The sequence below is a fragment of the Patagioenas fasciata genome, chromosome 33, assembly GCF_037038585.1.
Source record: "Patagioenas fasciata isolate bPatFas1 chromosome 33, bPatFas1.hap1, whole genome shotgun sequence".
NCBI lineage: Eukaryota > Metazoa > Chordata > Aves > Columbiformes > Columbidae > Patagioenas > Patagioenas fasciata.
The window spans coordinates 2,310,241-2,334,915 of NC_092552.1; the positions used below are offsets into that span (position 1 = coordinate 2,310,241).

The 24,675-nt window shown below is 48.8% G+C and overlaps 2 protein-coding genes across 2 annotated transcripts; both read right to left on the reverse strand.

Annotated features, from left to right (window-relative positions):
* Nucleotides 1-2,457: 2,457 nt before the first annotated feature.
* Nucleotides 2,458-6,716, reverse strand: LOC136115822 (dynein axonemal heavy chain 9-like). The gene is made up of 4 exons (XM_065862047.2): nucleotides 6,475-6,716; nucleotides 5,224-5,384; nucleotides 4,037-4,193; nucleotides 2,458-2,634 (listed from the first exon to the last, which is right to left on the reverse strand). Exons 1-4 carry the CDS (start codon nucleotides 6,628-6,630, stop codon nucleotides 2,458-2,460), a joined length of 651 nt encoding a protein of 216 aa, XP_065718119.1. The 5' UTR covers nucleotides 6,631-6,716.
* A 578-nt stretch (nucleotides 6,717-7,294) lies between these two features.
* LOC136115816 (dynein axonemal heavy chain 9-like) lies at nucleotides 7,295-22,898 on the reverse strand. Its single transcript, XM_071800776.1, has 9 exons — nucleotides 22,875-22,898; nucleotides 22,508-22,836; nucleotides 20,290-20,512; nucleotides 17,862-18,028; nucleotides 16,625-17,495; nucleotides 13,467-13,597; nucleotides 12,229-12,355; nucleotides 8,683-8,835; nucleotides 7,295-7,471 (listed from the first exon to the last, which is right to left on the reverse strand). Exons 1-9 carry the CDS (start codon nucleotides 22,896-22,898, stop codon nucleotides 7,295-7,297), a joined length of 2,202 nt encoding a protein of 733 aa, XP_071656877.1.
* Between the last annotated feature and the right edge of the window lie 1,777 nt (nucleotides 22,899-24,675).

Below are 24,675 nucleotides of genomic sequence, written 5' to 3' on the forward strand. Positions count from 1 at the left end.
GGGACACGGTTGCTGGGGTGGCTGTGCGCAGGTGGCTGATCTCAAACACCAACCGCATCGTTGGGTTCAGAGGGATTCTCTCATTGCTCGCCAGGGTCAGCACCTGCATTGGGCAGACAGACAGACAGACAGAATGACATCTTCCCCAGGAACAGGAATGAAAAGCATTCAGCACTTTGCACTAAAAAGCTTGGTTGCTGCCAGCACAGTTCCTTGAGGGAATGCAGCTGATTTCCAGCAGGTAGTAGAACTGTCTTCCATGACTCAAAGGAACAGCACTCCCTTCGAGCGGCGGAAAAAGGTGTGGAATTATGACCCCACCCTATTTTTGAAGGGCCTGGAGTTACAATCAGGACATCTGTGATTATCCATGAGCCCAGTTCCAGGAAGGGAAATTACAATGAAACCATGATTTGCGCTATTTCCCCTCATGCACCATTTTCTATATGTGATATTGTTTGGTGTATCTGAAGAAACACAACCGCATTATTCTAGGAGGTGTTATTTCAGCATCTGCATTTTTAGGCTGAACCATGCCATGCAGTCAAAGAATATCTCCTTCTTTAACTTATATTCATTACCTTATTATCATCCATCACAGTATTAAGAGACTCAATCCACATTGGATCAATATCTCCATCTAGTACCATCCACTTGGGACCGTCATGCGTGATGTTGGCCAGCTCTCGCATGATTGATGAAAACAGGCCTGGGAGGGTGACAGGAAGATGGTGATGAACACTGAACTTGACACCTGCTCTAACGGTTTTCTCCAGCAACACAGTAAAAATTACTCTAATTAATGCTTTCCTCTCAAACATGCAAAACTCTATGTGCCTATACGTAAATATTACTATATCACAATACGGTTCTAGTTTGCTTTAAAGTGAAAAAAGGGTTATCAGTTATCACTACTGAAAATGATTGCAGACCTACGCACGAGCTTCATTCCCACCGAGAATCATAAGGGATAAGAAAAATGTAGAGTAGCTACTCAAAGGCAAAAGGCGGCATGAGTTATACAATGCAGAGAAAACCACCTGAATATGCCTAGGAAATCCTTATAAATATTTTTTTGTGGCTCAAAGTATATCAGGGCAATCAAGATGCATTAAACGCTGGGTCATGGCTTTAGTGAGACTGAGGGGAGAACAAGCACAGAATGACATTGAATGACAGAACAAAATGTTGGTAAAATCAAGGAGAGAGAGGATACAGAGTCTCAAGGGGAGTAAATAATGAATGTTAAGAAGACCACGAAGGCTGGGAATAGAGCAGCAGCACTGCAGAGCAAATGAAAACTCCACAAAACTATTGCTCTCCTCTACATGTGAAAATACCTCGGGAGATGCTGGTCTTCATGAAAAAACATCAGGCAAACATTAAAAAAAAGCCTCTCTTCCAGTGAATTGTGACAAGAACTCTTTTTTTTTTTCTTTTTTTCTCCAGGACAAGCTATTTCTTTGTGATCCAGATCAGGAACAGCTGGTGGCACCATCTGACTGAAGACAAAGCTTGTGCTCAGCAAATGCAGAACGGCTCACCTGGAACAGGTGTGTGATCCCGAGACTGGGTCAACAAAAATAACGCTTCAGCGCCTCTGCCTCCAGCCAGTTCCTTACGTGTTGGACACACGCCTTGGGAACCACTCCGACATTATTAGCATCAGAAACAGTTGCTGTCTCAGGGCATCAGGGCTTCCCTCGGATACACCGCTGGGCACCACTCCAATAGCTCTGTCCCAGGTTTAATCCCACGGTGTCAGGGTACCCTGGGCAAGCGCGTCAGCCAGGGCCGCAGATCTGCCCCAGATTCCAGCTCCCAAGTGTCACCAGCTGACACTGGCTTTTGGGAGCACCACGGGGCTGCACACATTCCTCCAAGGAATGGTGCCAGTTGGCCAGGAATACCTTCCAAAGCCACTTGGCAGAGCTGTCGTTACAGACACCAGAACTAAATCCACAGCCATACAGTTTTGGAGACAGGTTAAGAAAATTAATCCTGAATGTATTCCCATTTCCTGAGTATGACACACAACCTGTGCCTGACCAGGGGTGATAAGGAACCCCCAGAAGTCCAGCGGATCTGCCCCAAACACCCCTCTTCCCCTCTGTGAAAATTATTCCCTACATTGCAGACTGAGCAGCCGCAAGTCAAGGCAGCTTCTCTGTCTTGAAACGATGTGCTGCAATTATCTCACAGCAGATTAATGACACGAGTGCTTTCCTGAGGAGGAACAGGTACAGAGCCATGGTGCGTAGTGGTCTGGGAAAAGATGCTACAAAGAATTGTCTTGGCACAAATGCTGTAACTGGGGCAAGAAAAGCGACAAATATCTTTGCAGCACGTAACTGCGACATCTTGGCAGTGCCGTGATATTCATGTGATTAATCTTGAGATCTAATCCCACACCTGCCTATACACAGAACTGAAACCGGCAATATGCAATTGCCATTTTTACCCTTGCTCCAAAGACTGCAGAATGGCTCTGCTCTGTTTGTATTTATTTATGAGTGTTTCTCCACTCACCTGTACAGCAACCACAGAAAGGACCTCAACTGAGATCCTGTTAAATTCATCAAAACAGCCCCAGGCTCCCGTCTGGGAAAGGCCTTTGTAAATATTCCCACACGACTGGAAAAACAAAACAAAAACAAAGATTACAAGAGTGAAATCATAAATGGAATCAACTCCAGCAAAAAATTGATTTTATTTCCCAGCCTGTTTATTTATAGCAATTTACAGTCTATTGTGGGTATTTAGAAAAGTGCATGGAAACAGCAGGCACAACTCAATTATAATATTTATAGCTCTGCGCAGCTTGCCACTTTATCTGCTAATTGCACTTTCTCGATATATCTGTGCACCAGTTTCATTTAAAGGTCACTTGTGCTGAATTACTGATGGTCCCGTTTCCTGGGAGAGCCCATAAGCTAAATGAAATATGGTCCGAGGCTACCAAAGTCACTGTACCGTGCCAGACTGGCAGAGAGCAAGACTCAGCCTAATGATTCAGTGCTCTGTAGCGGCTGAAGGTTCACTATGTTTTGGGTTTATTCTGGGAGAGGATCCTGAGAAAACCAGGACAGGTCCCTCCCCGTGCCAGGGGCTGCCAGGTCGCGAGCACGCCGAGAAGAAACGACCAGGGTCCAACTATCAGCACAGCCTTGGTCTCAACTGAACAGACCAACATTTTTGAAGAATTACACATGAAATCTAACTCCAGAAAGGAAGGGAAATGCATAATGAGGCAGAGAAGATAGTTCGGGTCTCTGCCTCCTGAAGAACCTTGTGCAAATCTTAGAGAAGGAACGGGAGGAGAAGGAAAAGGCATTCAGCTTAAAGGAGTGTAGCAGGGATTTGGAGAGAGGTGATCACAGAATCCCAGCCTGGTGGGGCTGAAGGGCCCTCTGCAGATCCCCCAGTCCAAGCCCTGCTCACGCAGGGTCACAGAGCAGATCACACAGGTGGGTCCAGGCGGGTTTCAATGTCTCAGAGAAGGAGACTCCACACCCGCTCTGGGCAGCCTGGGCCAGGCTCTGGCACCTCCCAGCAAACAAGTTTCTGCTCATGTTCAGATGGAGCCTCCTGTGTTTCAGTCTGTGCCCGTTGTCCCTCACCCTGGCGTTGGGCACCACTGAACAGAGTCTGGTCCATCCTCTGACACCCACCCTGAGATATTGATCCCATTGATCAGATCCCTCTCAGCTTCTCTTCTCCAGCTCAACAGCTCCAGCTCTCTCAGTCTCTCCTCACAAGAAAGAAGCTCCAGACCCCTCAGCATCTTTGTAGCCCACTGCTGGACTCTGTGCAGTTATTCCTTCTTAAACTGGGGAGCCCAGAACTGGACACAACTCCAGATGTGGCATCACCAGGGCAGAGCAGAGCAGAAGGAACAACCTCCCTTGACCTGCTGGTCATACCTCTCCTAATGCACCCCAGGTACCATTGGATTACTCTCATCCTTCAGGTTTGCTCGGGCCCTGAGCATCCCCAGCCCCATGTGACCGCACTGCAGCCGAGGTGGGAGCCATACCTTGTAGTCCATCTGCTCGGAGCAGTTAAACACGTACACCATGATGCCCAGGGCTCGCCCCAAATCTTTCGTAGTCTCCGTCTTGCCAGTGCCCGCAGGGCCTGCAGGTGCTCCGCTCATGGTCAGGTGCAGTGACTGGGTCAGGGTGATGTAACATCTGTCACAGTGAATGATGAATGAAAAAAGGAAATATGTCCAATAGGTCAACTGTGGGCTGCAGGGCAATAGCACTAGAGCATTGCACTCAGCAGAGCCTCTCCTCTGAAAAGCTGTACGTGAGCAGGGGTCATGTCTGAGCTGAAAGCCGCCTTGGCATTAATTACCACCTCTGCTCAGCTGTTTTCTCCAAGAGATACTCATCTTCCACCAAGGTCTGCCCAAACCTCTTCATGTCCAGCTTGTGTTCTCTCTGGATCCTCATACAACTCATGGATATTGGGCACATCTCAGGCAGTATGAGAAAAGGACAGCTTTTCTGGAAGACCTGTCACTGACAGAAACCTGCTCAGGTGGCCTATGAGTGAACCCAACTCAAAGCTGCAGCAAGTCCCAAAGTTTCTCCATCATGTTGATGATGGACACTGGGGTGGTGTCCACATGTGAGTATCTATACTACCTGTATAAGCCACAGAGGTGTAGTCAATATAGCCAACAAAACCTGATGATACCTGGGGGCTTGACGCAGCTGACTAACACAGGTGACTAGAGCCACCTGAGATGCTCTTGGTTGCTGAAATGTCACATAGGGTGGAGAGATATGACAAGGGGTCCATAGGAGACTTTTACACTTCTGGATTGGCAGCTGGAAGCCAGGTGGGACAACACAGAGTATCTCAAGTAACCCTAGGTGTCCCCACTGAGGCAACCAGGTAGATGTCTGCTTCAAGATGGGATGAAAGCTCTCTAGACTCACCAGCTTTATGGACTGTGGACATCTTGTGCACAGGAAGACACCCACAAGTGTTTTAATGTGTGAGCTGAATCCCACCCAGGGATCTGATGTACAAATTCCCCAGAGGGTACCACCAAAAACCAGATAAGAATTAGAGCTCGACCACTGGAGTGCTGGGACATGGAGACAGAACAAGAGGGATACAGGTGTCTGAACTAAATCCATCTTTGGTTGGCATCTCTCTCTCTACCTGTGTGGCAAAGCCCAGCTATGACATTGTGTCCCAGGGACTTACCTGTCGGTCAGCGGAGTGATCACAAGCCGAGGGGTATTGCCAAGGTATTCATAGGAGTACAGGAACTGGGCGTCACAGATGTTGGCAAAGCAGTGCCGTTCCTCATCTGACCATCTGTGCCGGAGCTGTGACAGCCAAATGAAGGCCTGGGCATTGTCCACCTGCAACACACCCACAAACACCATCACAGGAAGGCCGGGGATGCCAGACACATGCAGCTCGGGGGCCAAAATAGCGACTGCTATAAAATTTTCATGGGGGATGACTGGTCCTCACTGCAAGGCAGGTGTGGTGAGGAAGGCCGCCTCCTTGCAATGCGGTGAGAAATGTCACCTCCCCATCTCCCATCAGTAAAGGGGAGGAACCAAATTAGTGACCACATTGGTGGGAGAGGAAAAAATTAATGGCCAAGAGAAAGAGCCTTACAAAAAGACTCCTGAATAGATTTAAGAAGCAGCAAGTCATGAAGAAGGTCTCATAACGCAACCAGAGTGAGAGAAGGAGCAGAGGCCATCTAGACAAGGAAGAGGTTGCAGACAGCACCAAGGAAACAGACTGGGGACAGGTGGACAAAGACAGGCATGGCCAGCGCTCTCTGCACAACCAGCAGGCAGGTCCAGATGCATCACTTCACCCCAGGCTGGACCGAGGCACCACTGAGCCCAGCTGAGCCTTGAAGACAGAAACCCTGTGAGCAGCCTGGCTGCCTCTGAGATGACACAGATGAGGGAAGAGCCACAACCCAATACATTCAGGGCATCTTCCCACCCACCTGCAAGGCTAAACACTTGGCATGGTGTCAGGGACAGGGGAGTAGTGTGGGAGAGGTGTTGCAGGAGAAGGGAGTCCCACATAAGTCCCTGTGGCCCCACACCAGACAAAGGACGCTACAAAGAACAAAGCTTGAATGCTTTTTCTTACTTTCTAAAGTCAAAACTGAGACTGAGTCCAGCAGCCTCCCAACACACCACCATCATCCACCAGCACATGTCTTGGCACCAGGACGCAGTGCCGCGCTCTCACTCCTGGTGTGAATCTGCAGCAACTACAAGTTGGTGTTGCAGGGCCATGACACAGCACAGCTCTGCAGGCTTACAGGGGCTTTCTGCACACTTACTACAAACATTGTAGAAATAAATTTAGTCATACGTCTCCCACTGAGACCGGCAGTGATCTGAATGGCCAGTGGTTGGGCCCCCTGAAGCCCCCTCTCCAGCACCCACAGAACTGTGCTGAACTGCCAACACCAACCTTCTGTGCTATCATCTTTGCCACCACATCCCGAGCATGCACGTCGATGGTGCAAATGGTCATGATTTTCTGTCTGTCGCCCTTGGAGAGCTGCCCGATCAGCATGGTAACGAGGGTGTTCAGCTGGGTCACTTGCTTCTTGTGATATTCCTTCATCGCATTCTCGTAGCCTTCCTCCACCCTGGCAAAGGCAATCCCAACCTCGGTTGTCCACCAGATCTGGGTGCAGCAAAGCGCCACCTAGGGAAATAGGCTGGTTCAGTATCAGGGAAAATACCAAAGCTTCCTTATGTTCAAGAGTGTCGGATCCACAGGGAGATCAAGGATGAAACATCCGTGACATGAAATTAAGTATTTTTTCATACAGTAGTCACAGCAGACAGTACAACAAGGATCTGCTCCATGACATTCATTTAAAACACCATATCAGTGATAGACACATTTAGCAGCTAGTTATAAGTAAATCAGCACCTTTCACATGCCTGACACAGCAGAGGAGGAAGAGTTGGAGACCACGAGGTTGTCAGAGGTGCATCTGAGGGGCTCTTCACTCTTATCAGGCCTCACCACTTTGCCTTCCTGCTGCACCTCTCACTGCTCTGGCTGTACAGACTGCACTGCCCAAGCCCCTGGGCTCTGTCACCCAACCAAGAGCCCCAACCAGAGCATGGAGCTCAGCCTGAAAACTCCATCAGGAGACCGCCAGGATAAAGGACAACTCATCCTCCCTCTCTCCTGGATAGCAAGGTGGAGGCCAGAAACATGCCTGTCCACAGCTGCTGAAAGAAGGGAAGGGCAGGACTGATGGGGAACCCAAGAGCTACCTTTCCACGAGCCAGCCTGAGTGGTGATAAGAAGCAGTGGCAGATACCTGGGCAGGATAGTCAAAGAGCCATTGTTCCCTTGGTTTTTCCTCATAAGCCATGATGGCTTCTGTCATCTCATCTCTCACAGTAGCCCTCATGCTGTCTAGTACATGACTGAGCCAGACTTCAACCTGGAAAAGAGATTAAATCCCAGTAACACATTTGCTCTTCTTAAGTGCCTTTGGTAATTAGTGAAGATAGGAAATGAGGCAAGCATCTCAGTTCTCTTTAGACTGGACATGAGGGAAAGGTTCTTCACCCAGAGGTGCTGGACACTGAACAGGCTCCCAGGGAGGTGTCACAGCCCCAACCTGACAGTGTTCAAGGAGAGACTGGGCAACGTCCTCAGACACACGGGGTGACCTGTGGGGTTGTCACTGCAGGGACAGGACTTGGACTCCATGATCCTGGTGGGTCCCTTCCAGCTCAGGACATTCTATGAGTTAACCAAACCTCACAGCCTCCTTCAGACTGGGTAGATTTGGCTAATTCTGGTACTGTAGGATTAGCATCTACTTCCAGACACCAAGAACAGAAGACAGATTTTTTTCTTGAACTCTAGCTACAGGAGGAACCAAAATGAACTCCGTCAATGAATAATTTGGTCAGGTGTGTTCCACCTCCAGGCCATGACAGAATCCCTGGTGGGATGTGGGCAGTCTGCCAGCAGCAGAAGAAAGATGCTGCCAAACTTGGGAACACAATTCCTGCTGAATTTCATATTTCACAGGCAAAGCCCTCAACAAGAAGACAGACTGAACGCAGCAAGCTCCATTGCTGGGGAGCTCAGTAGCCGGTAGTACGTACTTTAGCTTCCTGTAATAGACCATGCAGAAAGGTGAAACTACCAGGATAGATAAGCTGAGCAGTAGCTTGATTCTTACATTTCATACTTTCACTCGTGGTATGAAATAATGAAGACTTGAGAAACAGGTAAAAGGCCTTCTCCTGCCAAACACACCCGTGCAGAGGTACTATGGAATAGCTTAGTCTCTTTTCAGTCTGCATCCCCTCCCTCACCGAGGATATTTGTAGCAAGCTTTAAGACTAACCTTCAAAAGGTCTTAGAAAAAATCAAATTAAAAACCTAGTCAGAAAAATGGCACAGCTCTTTCTCTCACAGTGGACTGCGACATCCACGTCCCCCCTTAGTGAGGACCTATCCAGAGTGACACGAAAGGTTGTGGTGTCAGGAGGTACTAAATCACCACCTCTTCCAGCTTTTCTCATGCACCAAGGGAGAGCAGTGAAGCTCTATGACGTCTTGGCAAGGGATCTCACACGAGGGGCAGGGGAGCAGACTCCACCGGACAGTTTTGATAGACAAGGACTTCCCTCTCACCTGCCCACTGCAGTCACAGGGCTCGCTGAAGCTGACGTACTCCTCCTCTCTACTGTACATTCCCAGGCCAACCTTGGTTGGCTTTTGCTCAGAGTCCAGCTGGAATTTCATCCTGGCCAAGCTGTCAAAGAGTTTGGAAAGATGACGTTGCACCTGCAAAACGGGTTGTATAAATAAAGCAACCGAGATAGGACGAGCGGAATGAAGATCACTATACATGTCACAAGCAAAATCATGTTAACAAAATATCTTGGATATTTAGGTAGCACCACATCTTCTCAAATGTGGCCAACATACTGCCAACAAAAGCCTCTTGCTGTCTCTTGTAATACTTCCACCTATTTCTACGGAATTTAGAAAACAGACATGCCTTAATAAATCATGTTTCTCCATTGGGAAATCTTCCATACAGAGCAAAAGCATAGAAAACATTGAAACACCTCATGACTCCTACCCCAAATTTCCCTACATGTAGTGATGAGAAGTCTGTAGCCATTTCTCCACCTCATCCTATTCTCAGCACAACGTGGAGTTTTCTTCACTATGAACTTTCCTGTTTTTCCACTACTAGAAACTGATTTTGTGCTAGTGAAATATCCTAAATTCTCTTTCATGGAGAAGAAAGATCTTTATTTCTGCCTAAGACCTATGATAAACAGCCCAGACCTCCTATAGAACAACCATGTTCACCAAAAGCACTCTTCCAGAAGGAAAAGAATAATTCAGTTCTTTCCTGTTCACCTCCATCTGAGTCTGCAAAGCCAACAGGGAGATGCTGTGGGCTCTCAACATCAGCATCTGCCTGCTGGGAGCTGAGCAGGTCACCAGCACTTCTTCCAGACCACTGCGTAACACACAACTGCATCACTGCGCGCCCCACGCCAATGAAGGTGAGATTCTCCTAGGATTGACGTCCCCACAGAAAGGGGAAGCTCCCAAAGCAGTCCCAGACAGGAGCTGCCTCTCTCAATTACAGCAGAGAGGTAGAAAAACTCCCATAGGGGAGATGAGAAATGAGGGAAAGGGACCTGGGGGTCCTGGGGACAGCAGGGTGACCATGAGCCAGCACTGGGCCCTTGTGGCCAGGAAGGCCAATGGTACCTGGGGTGGGTTAGAAGGGGGTGGTCAGTAGGTCAGAGAGGTTCTCCTGCCCCTCTGCTCTGCCCTGGGGAGACCACACCTGGAATATTGTGTCCAGTTGTGGCCCCTCAGCTCCAGAAGGACAGGGAACTGCTGCAGAGAGTCCAGCGCAGCCACCAAGATGCTGAAGGGAGTGGAGCATCTCCCGTGTGAGGAAAGGCTGAGGGAGCTGGGGCTCTGGAGCTGGAGAAGAGGAGACAGAGGGGGGACTCATTCATGTTTACAGATATATAAAGGGGGAGTGTCAGGAGGATGGAGCCAGGCTCTCCTCGGTGACAACCAGTGATAGGACAAGGGGGAATGGGTTCAAACTGGAACACAGGAGGTTCCACTTAAATTGGAGAAGAAACTTCTTCTCAGTGAGGGTGGCAGAGCCTGGCCCAGGCTGCCCAGGGAGGTTGTGGAGTCTCCTTCTCTGCAGACATTCAAACCCCCTGGACCCCTTCCTGTGGAACCTCAGCTGGGTGTTCCTGCTCCATGGGGGGATTGCACTGGATGAGCTTTCCAGGGCCCTTCCAACCCTGACATTCTGGGATTCTGCGTGAGATGCCCAATGCTCTGATGCTTTCAGAGAAGGAAGGGTGGAGGTGGATTTGTCCATCTAATTCTGACTCACTGACTCACAAAGAACTACAACCCTCCCTCTCATGAGCTGTGCTGCAAGTGGACGCAGCTTCTCACACACATACAAGCAGGGCCAAACCCTGGGAGGTGCTAAGTGACTCTGAGAAGCACAGGGCACTCAGCATCCCCCCAGATCACAGAATCATTTTGGGTGGAAGAAACCCTCAGGATCAAGTCCAGCCATACCCTAGCTCTGGCACTAATCCATGTCCCTAAGAACCTCGTCTAAATGTCTTTTAAACCCCTCCAGGGACGGTGACTCCAGCACTGCCCTGGGCAGCCTGTTCCCATGCCCCACAGCCCTTTCTGGGAAGAATTTTTTTACAATATCCAATCTGAACCTCCCCTGGCACAACTTGAGGCCATTAAGCGTATCTTGAGGCCATAAGCTTATCTCTTTTCAAACCGTAAGTAAACCGTAGAAACTTTTTCTTACATGTAGAAGCTTCTGGTCACAAATCCCCAGCTGCCCCTTCCCAGACCCTGTCCAGTCTGGAGGGTTCGGACACAACCCCAGCACTTGCTGCGATCCTGCTGCCAGAGCCCGAACGCACCTGAATCTGCACAAGTTCAGCACCCAGTTCACGAGGATAATGTCATTGTGTATTTAATCCTCCTTTAGGAATCATCAGACTTTGAAACTACATTGGGAAGGCTGAGAGTGTATCTATGTATGATACTGCTTGACATTTACTTTGATTTTACTGCAAATACTTTTGAATAACAGAAAACACCAGGAATTTCTTCTTACTCAACAGAGCATTTCAACACAGTATCTTTGCTTCCTGTGTTTTTTTTTTCCTCTTCATTTTAAATATCAATCAACTATGTATTTATGATACTCTGTGGGCTGAAATCACCCAGCAGCAGACACAGATAGAAGCAGCGTTAAAGGTTAGAGGTAAACAACAGCATTTCCAAATACACATGCAAACCTGCTCCATTCCTGTGCTCACATCAATACTGAACATGGTGGAAAGCCTGAAGAAAGTGAAAATACTCGCTACCAAAAGACAGAATTAGGACTTTGTTCATCATCCAACACTCGCCTTTTGCTGTGAACGTTTTGACTGGTTTTATGCACCAACCTCTGAATAAAAGATGCGTCCCAAACAAGGCCAAGCAGAGCTGTGCAGGGGTGGGTGGCAACCCAAGGAAGTCCTGCCTTGGCCACAGCCACTGTCTGACCACCAGCTGTCTTACCTCTTCCAGGCTGTGTTCTGCTCTTCCCCTGTGAACAGGCCATCCCAAAGACCTTTGCATGGGGGAAGGAAGAAGTGGCTGACTAGCAGATGTCTCCTCTGCCTAAAAACAGAGACGTCTCCAAGCCCTCGGTTGTCAACACTGTCACATTTGAATGATCGGTCTGTGGCTCTTTCAACAACAGATGCTGTTTGCTGGCATCCCAGCTTGGGGAACCAAGCTCAGCAACAAGTTTTGGCTGAGATCCTCACGAAATGGTTTCCCCCAACCTCACTGTATCCCAGCAGAAACAAACCCACTGTTTTTATGGTATCAAGAACATAGCTCTGCTCTGTGCAGTGCTTTCAGAACCATCTGCAAGCATCACCAGGGACAGACGGGACAACATACAGTGTGCGCATTGCCTTTCAGAGACGACAGATGAAGGCCAGCAGTGAAAGAGTTATTGTTAATCCAAGTGAGGGTGGGAGAAAAGGCACTCAAGAAAGGATAAGCTACAGCTGAGTCCCTAGACAGCATCTTCCACCCTGACATTACTGACAGCTGGAAAACGTGAAGGTGACATAGTGCAAGGCTTACCAGCTGTGGGTTGGTGCCATCGGAAAGAATATCCAATAAATCTGCTGAAGAAACAAAGTAAAATCTGGGAAAGGCCAATCTTTTCATGTCCAAATATTCAGCCAAAGCCTTCTCACACAGGGACAACCTGGGGAGAAGAGCAGAAAAATAGAGCCCAGGACAGGCGGGTGAATATCCTTTAATGTGTCGTGCTACAGTTTGGGTTATCGAGCAGATTCTCCCCTCCCATGGGGAAATGCCAGACATGAGCTGAGCCTGCAGGCTGGTCCTTTACAGCATTTTCCAAATAGATAACAAAGCACATAGTAACTCATAGATCTCTCTCCACTCCCAAGGGTCAAACAGACACAGAGTCAGAGAATCCTCACCAAAAAGCAGAAACACAGGTGGAAGAAGAGGCTAGAAAGGCTTTGCAGTCTGACTTACTGTTTTAGACAAGCTCTCAACTGCCACAGGTGATTTCACACTAGGATGAAAGTTTCCAAAACTGCTTTTATTCTAATGAGCACATTTTAAAGTCTGATTCAAACCTACTCAGCTTTTTGTGCTTGTGAAGCCTGAAAAGAAACTTGTTTGCTCCGTTCTAAAATGAATCTCTCAGTGTTTACATGTTAAACTGCTGCTGAGCTTTCAAAGTTCATAAATAACATGCAGTTAGTCCTCTGTGGGGAACACGGGCCTTATCTGTTTAGGAAGTAAAATTAGATCTCTATTTTAAATGGATAGTTATTACTGACACAACAGCTCTCACGTTAACTTGTTAGGTGTGTTCCAGGTAGAGTAGCTCATATGTTAGGTGAGAACTGTATCCATCTCTGGACATTAAGGTCTTTCTCAGGGAGTTTAGTTATACCATCTGTGAAGGGTACACACACAAAGATAATTTTGTTAATTAAAGCACATGGGATCAGCTCTGCTGCAGATATCCCTGCTTGGACTGCTAAATAGATATTTAAGACACCAAATTTGGGGTGGCAGTGAGGCCACATGTTATTAAAACCAACTGAGTGCCTAGCTTTGTATGTGTGCAAATCAATATTCAAGATAAGAGTTTGCACATACGCAAAGCCAGAATCCACCTTGGGGGCTTCAGGGTGATGGATCATGAATAAAAAGACTCAATGTGTGAATGCAAAGAACGCACAGTCCAGAAGGAAAGCCTTGGAGCACAGGTTAAACCAACTTATTAGAGCTGATCCCAGTCTCTGACAAAATCCTGGGACTGAAGTTGTACCTACCTACTCTGAATGTCCTCCAGTTGTTGGGACAGACCTGGTTTATTGGTGGCCTCAACCACATTTGGGCTTTTCTGAGTTTCATAGGCCAGTTCTTTAAAGTCCACATCAATCCCTTCAAAGCGTTTGGAGTCCTAAAAAGCAACACAAACATGTTCATGGTAAAACATGGATTTTGTGCTAAAGGTCTCCATCCTCTGGGTGCTGTCTTTGGGTTGAGGGGAAAACCTTCTGTCCAGTGCAGACAGGGACCCCTCCACCATTCCAGAATGGCTCTTCCACTGACTTGCCTGAAACTAGTCTTCAAACAGGCACTTGCCTTCTTGTCACTGTATCCCAAAGGGGTTGTGGATAAAGTGCTCCATGCAGGAGGCAATGTCTAGGACCAACCATTTTCATGGGATTTAATTCCCCTTGGAAAACCTCATAAATCTCTCTCTCCCATGTCCAGGTGAAGTACCAAGTTTCCCTGGCTGCAGCAGCAGGAGATGCTCCCACACCGTGGAAAGGCTACCAGCCTCATGTGAGTGCACTCCTCCCCTCCTGCTACAGCACAGGAATCCCAACACCCATCCACAAAACGGGTATGATGACTCTTGTAGAGGAGAGCCCTTCCTTGCCTTCAATGAGGGTACGGAAACCCCACGTCAGCACCGGAGGCCCACATCAACAATTATGCTCCATATCTAACAGGGACTCTGAATTTCTGGAGCTAAACACTGAAGAATAAAGCAAGCTATGTTCAAAACATCTCTGCTCCTCCCTTCTTCCCAGGTCAGGCCTCCTAAGTGAGGCGGGACACTGAACAAGTGTTCCAAGCAGTCCAGGTAACACTTCCACGCTACCCTGTGTTCAGCCCCAGGAGCAAGGCTCCATCTGGAAGGTTGAGCCCTCCCTACACTCACGCCACAGATCCAGCTCCAGGTGAGCATCCCACAGCCTGTCAGCACATCCCCCCAGCCCTGGATGCATCCTGAGGGTGCTCAGCTACAGAGACTTTGAGCTTCAGTCTTTCTTTTACGGAAGAGAAGCTGCTGACTGAGCCACCTGTGTCCCTGGAGCCAAGAGGGCCCCGTGTCCTGGTGCATCCAGCACGGCACGGCCAGCCGGGCAGGGAGGGGATTGTCCCGCTCTGCTCTGTGCTGGGGCGGCCTCACCTGGAGCATTCACTGTGTGCAGGGCTGGGGACACAGGAGAAAAGGAGATAAAGCTACTGGAGTGTCCAGAGGAGGGACATGAACTTGGTGAAGGGTTCGGAGGGGAAACCGTATGAGGAGCGGCTGAAGTCCCTGGGTTTGCTCAGCTGGAGCAGAGGAGACTGAGGGCAGAGCTCATGGGGCTGCAGGTTCCTCAGCAGGAGCAGGAGGGGCAGGGCTGAGCTCTTCTCTGTGACAGTGACAGAACCCCAGGGAATGGCAGAAGATGTGCCAGGGAGGGCAGTGGGACATGAGGAAAAGGTTCTTCACCCAGAGGTGCTGGACACTGAACAGGCTCCCAGGGAGGGGTCACAGCCCCAACCTGACAGTGTTCAAGGAGAGACTGGACAACGTCCTCAGACACATGGGGTGAATTGTGGGGTGTCCTGTGCAGGGACAGGAGTTGGACTTGACAATCCTGATGGGTCCTTCCAAGTCAGGACATCCTATGGTTCTATGGTTCATACCACTGCCAGACAGCTACTGAGATGCAGACAGCTGCCCAGCAGGATGCAAATGTAAATCATGATGCAATTTCATACATGACATTAGATAGCTCCTGGATATTAAGAGCTTGCTGGCACATGGTACAGCCTCAGGGCACTGGTTATCAGCACCTGTATCTATTGCCCAGTGAGCGAGGTGTGCCCAGAATCATAGAATCATTTAGCTGGAGGAGACCATTGAGATCACTGAGTCCAACCATAACCTAAATCTAGTACTAAACCATGTTCCTCATCTATACATCTTCCAGGGATGGTGACTCCAGCACTGCCCTGGGCAGCCTGTTCCAATGCCCCACAGCCCTTTGGGGAAGAAATTGTTCCCCAGATCCAACCTCAGCCTCCCCTGGTGCAACTTGAGGCCGTTTCCTCTGCTCCTGGCGCTTGTTCCTGGGGAGCAGAGCCCGACCCCCCTGGCTCCAAGCTCTTTCAGGCAGTTCAGAGATCAAAAGGTCTCCCCTCACCTCCTGTTCTCCAGCTGAATCCCCCAGGTCCCTCAGCCGCTCCCATCACACTTGTGCTCCAGCCCCTCACCAGCTCCATTCCCTTCTCTCAACTTGCTCCAGCACCACAAGGGCTTTCTTGGTGTGAGGGGCCAAAAACTGCCCCCAGGACACTCAGCACAGCGTGCTCTCTGAAGCAGATGGAGGAACAGTCCAAGCAGAGCAGAGTGCAGGGTTGGAGACAGAACAGTGTGTTGTCCAGGGGTCAATGGGCTGCGCACATCCCCTCGTGGGTGTTCGTCCCACAGCGGTGCTGTCAGCGATGCTGCTCGTGAACAGGGACGGGGGTCACACAGCCAACCGTGGGTCACTCGTGAGTGAAAGGCAGGTTCCTCCACAGGGCTGCGAGTGGTCCAGCGCGGCCAGGAACAAGCTTGGAAGATTTTCTAAATAATCAAGAGAATAGGGAATAAGACTGGAAGCTGGACTCAAAGACAGCCCTGAGGAGGTCACAACCCTGAGGAGGGCATCAATGACAACTCTGCTCAATTTTCTGAAGCTGAAGTGGGAGAAGAGCTGCTCTCCTGCTGCACCAGCACTGGAGGCAGGGAAGCGGATACTGCAAAGCTGCCTGGCCCAGCTCTGATTTGACAATTTGCACCATCTGAGTAATTATCTCCGTCTTCTCCCCTCCAAGGAAAGAGGGAACATGCCTGTATCACTGAAGGAAGCCAGCAGCCTCCTGCTCAGCCTCCAGGAACTCTGCATCTGCTGTGCAATGGTGGAGGGGAGGAAAAACAGTTTCTCAGCAGGGTTCAGGCACAACCAACAGTACAAAAACATCCTGGGGCAACACTGGGGAAACTGCTGTAGCATTAAGGGAGCCTCCAAGAAAGCAATGCAGCAAGAGAACAGTCCTGCTTGGGGGAACACGGCAATATAGACAACCTTCTTCTGTGTAATGGAGGCTCTTCTTCAACGCTTTCCACACAGGAAAAATAGGATTTGGGATTTCATACCTTAGGAAGCTGTGCCCGTATATCTTCTGAGCCTATGAATATGCTCTCCAAGTGAGACCACGTACGCTGCACTTCGAACCAGAGAGAAATGACGGAATCTGTTGTGGACAGCTTCCTCTGCCATATGGACACTTCCTCCAAGAAGAAAGCAATACATTTGGATGTCATTAAATTCTGCAGCTGCACCTGGTTGTCTTCTAAAGTTTCTATGAGTTCCTCGTCTGACTTCAGCAACGGGATGTTCGTCCGGGGGTGAGGCTCATACTGAAACTCCATGGTGCTCCAAGTCATTTTTAGCTCCCTCAGGACTTTCTCCATACTCATTTCTCGTACCGCTTTGTCCACAATGCCACGAACCTCATCCTCAAAGTTATGGAGGTTGAGCTTCAGGAGGTCAGCCAGCGTGGTGTCCGAGTCCATCACAAACCTCACACCCGTCACCTGCATCAGCTGATTCCAGTGCCTTTCCCTAATGGCGGGATTTTGAAGTTCTGCCACAGCTTTCAGGGCCGTCAGCATGTTCTTCACCTTGCTGTCCAGCCCAGTGAAAGCATCCCACGCCCTCACCTCCTTATCCAAATTCCGAATCTCTCTTGCAAACTTTTTACACTCCAGATCCATGTTTTCCACGTTAATATCCGCCCATTTGGTGGTCTGCCAGTCATCAAGGCAAGTGCCCACAAGGGAGATCATATCCCAGAGCTCTTTGAGAAGACACAGCTCCTTTCGGCACTGCTTCAGTTGTTTATAGTCTGGCACTATGACTTCAAACAGACCAGCTGATTCATAAATCGAGGTCATGGCTGACTCCATTTGTTTAATGTCAATGTGCTTTGTATCCAGCAGTTGATAAGGCTTTTTGGTGTCAAACCTAGAAAGAAATGTTTATTCTTCATAAGTGATATTGTAACAACTTCTAAAGAAAACATAAAACAAATGGTGCCTCTGAGACACAAAGCAGACATGATACATCTATAGTACCCATTGATGGTGCAGCCACATGGCACTGCTGACAACCCCTTTAAGCAATATTGTGCACTCAGCATCCAGATTGAATCTCTTGCTAACACCTTACAGTGTTTGCAGGGACAAAACACCCAGGGCATAACAGATACAACACCGTGAGCAGGTAGGAAATGTATGCAAGGGTTCAAGAACACATCCTCAGGACACTCCGAGATGATCCCATGAAGCTTTTCTTCCTCAGGGCTTCTCTGATGTTATAATTTCACTGTACCTGAATGGTGCTTCTTTCCGAAATCGCTCTCTGAATCTGTGTTGCTCAACATCAAACGCCGCACAGCTCTTGCGCACAACTGTCATTTCGTTCGCCTGCAGAGGAGCCACATGCTGCTTCACAGCTATCGCCAGCTTCTTTATATTGTTCCATTTTTCTGGCAGCTCCTGCAAGCAAAATTTAAATGACGGTAGGCAGTATTTGCTATTTGATATAAGATGTGACTGATCTGTTTATGGACAATCACAGAACAGGAAAAGCAACAGATTCCATGCCTAAAACTGCAAGGAAGTTTTGTTGTGATGCAAAAGCTAAACACAATTTGGGATAAAACTTATCAGTTATCCACAATTTTGAAGACGAATGAAGACTGAGACTTTAAAACTGACTGCTCTGATTGCAAAAACATGTTAAATAACTTCAGAAGAAGGGTCCCAGACCAGATCCTGGGCTCCCAGGATGGCTCGGTGGTTGAGAGAGCACAGTTCTCCTGACACCGAGCCCAGCGGGACCCAGAGCTGGCTGGAGGCAGGAGGGTGGGCTGAGGATGCAAGTTCATCAGATCGTCCGGCTTCCCAGAGCTAATTAAGAAACAGAGCCTGGGAAATTTCCAGCCAGCTCTTAGAGCAGAAGATATTATGCCAGAAGGACTTCTACAGAGCTTTCTGGGGCAAATCCCTCCAGCCTGCCTGTATAATATTAGTACTAAATAAGACAGTTTCTTTCTCAGGACTGCATCCAAGCTGCTGGTGCACAGCACTGCTAACAATCCACCCTTTGCACCTGGGATTTTATTTAGAAAGAGATTTGATTTCTTCTCTTCTCACTAGACTTCTCGAGCCAAATCCTCACCCCAGACAGTGACACCAGCCAGGGCTCTGCTGTCCTCAAGTCCCACAGCTTTGCTCTCCCACTTCCCCAGGTACTGTGCCAGCCTACAGGAAAGACTTTGGGCTTCTTTTCATCCCAGTGCACATAGTTGAGAAGACTAATGGAGATGCACCAACACTATGCAAAGAAGCGAAATAACCTGGAGGCAGCAGAGGCGGCCAGAGCAGGGCCAGTCCCTCCTGAGGGGTCTCTTTCTGGCACTTCATGTTCCAGTCTCTGTAGAAATCACTATCCATGACCATAGCAGGGCACACATGGAGCTGCTTCCTTGTCCTTCTCATACAAACTATCAGCTCCAGCCCATCCATCTTCATGGCCATGGAGGGAGCGGTACCTGGAGGAACTTACTTTGGTTTTCCTACTGTGTACAGCAGTGAATGAATTATTCAACTATGTGTTGCTGTCACTTGCCAGAAAGAACGAAACTGTTTTGTTATCTCCTACATCTGAATGGCTGCCCTGCATACCTCATTTCTTCTGTCAGAAAAATAAATCAGTTGTTCAAATCTACACGCACAAACAGGCACCAAGCAAGCAGCTCTTGGGCAGAGGAATCAGCAGAGCTGGGTTCCCCATAGCACCATTTTTTATGCTGAACTGAAGCTGCTGTAGCAGCCAAAACATTCATTTAATGCAGCTCTTCTGTTTTTCAGGGTGTCTGTAGGAATCCAGTTATCTTTAGGACCCTTACCCGTGTCAGATTTGGTGATACAACCATCCGTGGATCACGGCTGCACCAGCAGAAAACTGGGGGATTGCTAAACCCCGCTCAGGTCCCATCCAAGCCTGCAGCAGAGGGAGGAACTTCTCCCCAAAAAGCTCTGCCTTAAACCTGGTGTCCTACACAGAGCCCTCTGCACACAACGCCCCGTGACTAAGGGGTATCCATCAGTACGTAGCCACACGCTCCTCCACCGTAACATGGTGACTGCTGCCAGTTCCCCAAGCCTGGCTGGGCATCCCACAGGCTTTTCCAACCTCATGGTCCCCTGTCCAGAAATGAGAAGAATTCCCCAAAGAAAAATTGATTCATCAGGGCCAGATGTGGAAAGGTGCTGAAATACTTTCATAACGTGCTCCCAGTGATGTCCTTTGGGTCAAGCAGATTGGGTGTTATAGACCTAGTGGAGGACTGAAGTCCTATGAGAAGGCGACTCCTCTGCCAACATTATCCTTCCCATCTCCACAGTTGCCAAGAACTGGCTTATTTAAAAATAATTATAATTCAAACTAATTAACAGATGTATTTGAAAATGCATTAATTTTTTTCAAGAGTAATCGCTGAGAGTTGGAGCAGGCAATTCTATGTTTTTCATACATAACAAAAGGCTTAATCTCTGCTTTAAAAGAAAAACCTCAATATAACTCCAAAATTTAGAGCTATTAAGGCACATCCCACAATAGTAAAATACTATCCACTGAGGCCCTCTAATGACAGGGAGTGGGGCTTTAAATATTCCTGCAATGCTCTTAAGCTCATACTCTTTGACGCTGGCTACTTGGCAAACCGCCGTGTCCACCGCAGCTTTTCACCCACCTCCAGTTGCTTATAGACTTCCTCCGGCAGCTCTTGCTCATACGTCTTCAGCAGTTCGACGGTTTGCTTCAGGGGCTCGAACATGGCATCGGTGACACTGTGCCTTTCCTTAACGGCCAGGAGATGCCCCATGATCTCCACCAAACCATCATAATCGCCTTTTTCAACCTTTTTGCTCAAACCTTTGTCAGCAGTTTTTATGAACTCGTCCAGGTCAGACAAGCTGTAGAACACAAAACAGGAAAGCACCAAATGAGAGCAGTTCCTACCGGAATCATCCAGGCAGCTGGACTGGCACGGAGAGGGAAAGGCCTGGCTAACTCTGCCCATCACATGGCAACATGCTGAGGGCATCAGAACCACAGTTCATGCTCACAGGGATCCACAGATGTGGTACAGCTTCCTGTGAGGAACGGATAAATGGGTTGGGACTTCACAGGTTGGAGAAAAGGCATTTGAGGAGCACAAGTCTTACGAGGAGCAGCTGAGGGAGCTGGGGCTGTTCAGCCTGGAGAACAGGAGATGAGGGGAGACCTGATCTCTGCAACTGTCTGAAAGGAGGTTGGAGCATGGAGGGGGTTGGTCTCTTCTCTCAGGTAGCAAGTGATAAGATAAAATGGCCTCAAATTTCTCCAGGGGAGGTTCAGATTGGGTATTAGGAAAAAAATTATTCACAGAAATGGCTGTCGGGCCTTGGAACAGGCTGCCCTGGGCAGTGGTGGAGTCACCATCCCTGGAGGGGTTGGATAGACATATAGATGAGGTTCTCAGGGACATGGGGTAGTGCCAGACTTAGGTTATGGTTGGACTCTGTGATCTTGATGGTCTCTTCCAACCAAACAGATTCTATGACTCTATCCTATGATTCTATAAGGGAGACCTGTGAGCTCGGGTCTGTGGTCTGAAGAGAGTGAATTTGAAAGGACAGTTTTCATGTCATCTCTTCCAATACAAGAATTCAACAAATGAACCTGGTAGGTTGTAAAGCTACAACAAACAGGGATTCTTCTTCGCACGCTGCCTTATTTCAGAGGGTAAGTCTCTGCTGCAGAAGGATGCAGATGTTAAAAATTCACAGCGGTTCAGAAAAGCAACCGAACATTTGTGGGAGAAAAAAAAAATCCATCCAGGTCTTTAGATACAAAGGTACAACCCATGACTCTCAAAGTCCTCAGGTATGAATGGTTAGAGACAAGGAGACTATTTGGGGGAAGTTTCCCTACCTGCTTCTTGATCTCACCAGCTGCTGGACACTGTTAGCAGAGCTTGATGGGCTCCTGGATCTTTGGTCCTTTCCATTCTTCCCTTCTCAAAACGCTTACTTTTGAAGTGCCCGCTTAAATTCTGTGGATGCTGCTGGACCAAAACATAGCCCTAAACACTTCACCTATTAAAGACTAAACTGCTGAGTCAGGAGCTCTTAATAAGAACTCCTAAATGCCTGTTCTAACCTATGCAAAAACCTCTTTGCACAGGAATTATCGTGCTGAAAAGAACACAAGAGATCACAGCAGCCACCACACGCAGCAGCCTTCACTAGTACATATGTCTGTAAATATTTCTTCGTAAGCATCCAAGCCCTGTGGCATCCTTCAGCTGCTACTACTCAAATAAATCACCTAACACATCATCCTGCAGAGACCAGGCGGCTGAGCAGCTATTCAGAGCAGGGAACACATGTTAATTCAAAACTTACATCCAAAGCTCCTCCTTTTTGTAACCTTGAAACTGCCTCCCCATGACTGCTCATGCCAGGCAACCCAAATTACTTTTTTTACAAAGAGTGCACTCAAAAGAGCACTGCATTTAGAAACGGAGCAAGTATCTCATGGCATTAATGCAGCTTTACTGATGGCAAATTCAACAAAATAAGCATAGAGCCCTAGAAGAGATTAGATTAGTTGGACCAGGATGAACAGACAAACAGACATCCTGTCCAACACCACACAGTAGGTCGTAGGAGCATCAGCTCGCAGGATGTCGATGGTACCGAGTTCGTGGAACTGTTTGCACTTTACACACTCAGCTGGACCAGCTGCTCCCAGCAGAGACGAGGGGATGAAAGTCAGCAGAGATGTGATGGAGCTGGTAGGGGGTGTGTGCCCCCTCCTCTTGCTCCTGTATTAGCCTTTTGCTTATCAGTGTGAAATGATAAAGCCCAGCCAACACAAGAGAAACCCACTTTGGTTCTGGGAAGAAGAGGTAGAACGGTTCCTACCTGTGCATGACGTGGTCCATGAGATGCTGCTTGAACACCAAGCTCCACCGTTTAATCACATTCAGCAGAGACGCTTTGAAAGGCCGAGCATCAACTTTCATCCAACTCTGGAAAATGCTGATGGGCTCGATGCGATTCACCTCCTCATAGATCTTCTCGTAGGAGTCAATCTGCTCTCGGAACTGCTGCAGCGTGGGAGGTGACTCAGGGACCCCGTTCTCTGCATGGGCCTCGATTTCTGCCGCAGTGAGATGTGCCCGTAGAGGAGGAACTGGCGGAAGAACTCCTTTCTGTCCTCCCCGTACAGGTAGGAGTAGTGGTCGAAGGCACTGCGGTAATCACAGCAGGCCGCCATCACGGCCTGCACACGCCCCATCAGCTCATGGCGCATGTCGGCCAGGTCAGCCATGTCCTCCACGTCAGCCTGGAGAGAAGAGGAGAGGAGCTCGCAGTGATGCGGGGGCAGCGTGGCACCTCCTCACTGCCACACAGCGTGAGGGAGCTCCACAGCCACGGACCTGGTAGTGGAGGAAGCCGCTGTGCTCAGCCAGCCTGGGCACCAGCGATGAGATCCGGTAGATGTCGCTGAGAAGACCTTCCACCACGTCGTAGAAGCCATCGTTTGTGCCAGGGTCCAAGGAGGGTTGAAATATCAAATCTGGGATCACCAAATCCAGCTGCACCTCAAACAGGGGAGGAAGCCCTGCCTTGGGATCTGGTAGGGAAGAACAGAGGTGCCAGGTTATTTTTGAAGGGGAGAAAAGTGATCTAGAGCCACCACTAACATCCCACCACAAGACACACACATGCCCCACAGGGACACCAGGCAGGTGGGACACCCACTCGCTGGGTCCAGTGACATTGTGTCTGCATACAACGCAGAGGGGAGGCTGCCAAACCAGCTGGTGTTCTGGTACCCACAGGAGATACTGGAGAACAGATGAGACACAAGTGATTTAAGGACCGGAAAAATGCTGTGGAGGGAAGCCTTAAAGAGACCAGGCTCTTCAGCTAATCAAAAGGGAGTCTGAGAGCTGAACAATTACAGCGCATAAGTACTTAAAGAGGAGAAAAACAACAGGAACCAAGAGGCTCTTTAATTTAGTGGAGAAAGGCATGAAAAAATAAAACACCAACTGGTTTCACAAATGTGAAATTATGTGCTTGTTTTTAACAAGATGGTGAGGAACTGGATGCAATTCTCCAGCTCAGTGTGCCTCCACATCCAGGAGCTTATCCTTGGTGCCATCTCAAGGCACATCAGGGATAAGAGGGTCATTAGGGGCAGTCAGCATGGCTTTACCAAGGGTAAGTCATGCTTGACCAACCTCATAGCCTTTTATGAGAATGTAACAAGGTGGATGGATGATGGCAGAGCGGTGGATGTGGTCTACCTTGACTTCAGTAAAGCCTTTGACACAGTCCCTCACAGCATCCTCACAGCTAAATTGAGGAGGTGTGGTCTCGACAATAGAGTAGTGAGGTGGGTTGCAAACTGGCTTAAAGAGAGAAGCCAGAGAGTGGCGGTCAATGGTGCGGAGTCCAGTTGGAGGCCAGTATCTAGTGGAGTGCCTCAGGGGTCAGTACTGGGGCCAATATTATTCAATATATTCATTAATGATTTAGACGAGGGAATTGAGTGTACCATCAGCAAGTTTGCTGATGACACTAAGCTGGGAGGAGTGGCTGACACGCCAGAAGGCTGTGCCGCCATCCAGCGGGACCTGGACAGGCTGGAGAGTTGGGCGGGGGATAATCTGATGGAATTTAACAAGGGAAAGTGTAGAGTCCTGCATCTGGGCAGGAACAATCCCAAGTTCCAGTATAGGTTGGGGCATGACCTATTAGAGAGCAGTGTAGGGGAAAGGGACCTGGGGGTCCTGGTGGACAACAGGATGACCATGAGCCAGCACTGTGCCCTTGTGGCCAGGAAGGCTAATGGCATCCTTGGGTGTATTACAACGGGGGTGGTCAGTAGATCGAGAGAGGTCCTCCTTCCCCTCTACTCCGCCCTGGTGAGACCCCATCTGGAATATTGTGTCCAGTTCTGGGCCCCTCAGTTCAAGAAGGACAGGGAACTGCTGGAGAGGGTCCAGCGTAGGGCAACAAAGATGATTAAGGGAGTGGAGCATCTCCCTTATGAAGAAAGGCTGAGGGAGCTGGGGCTC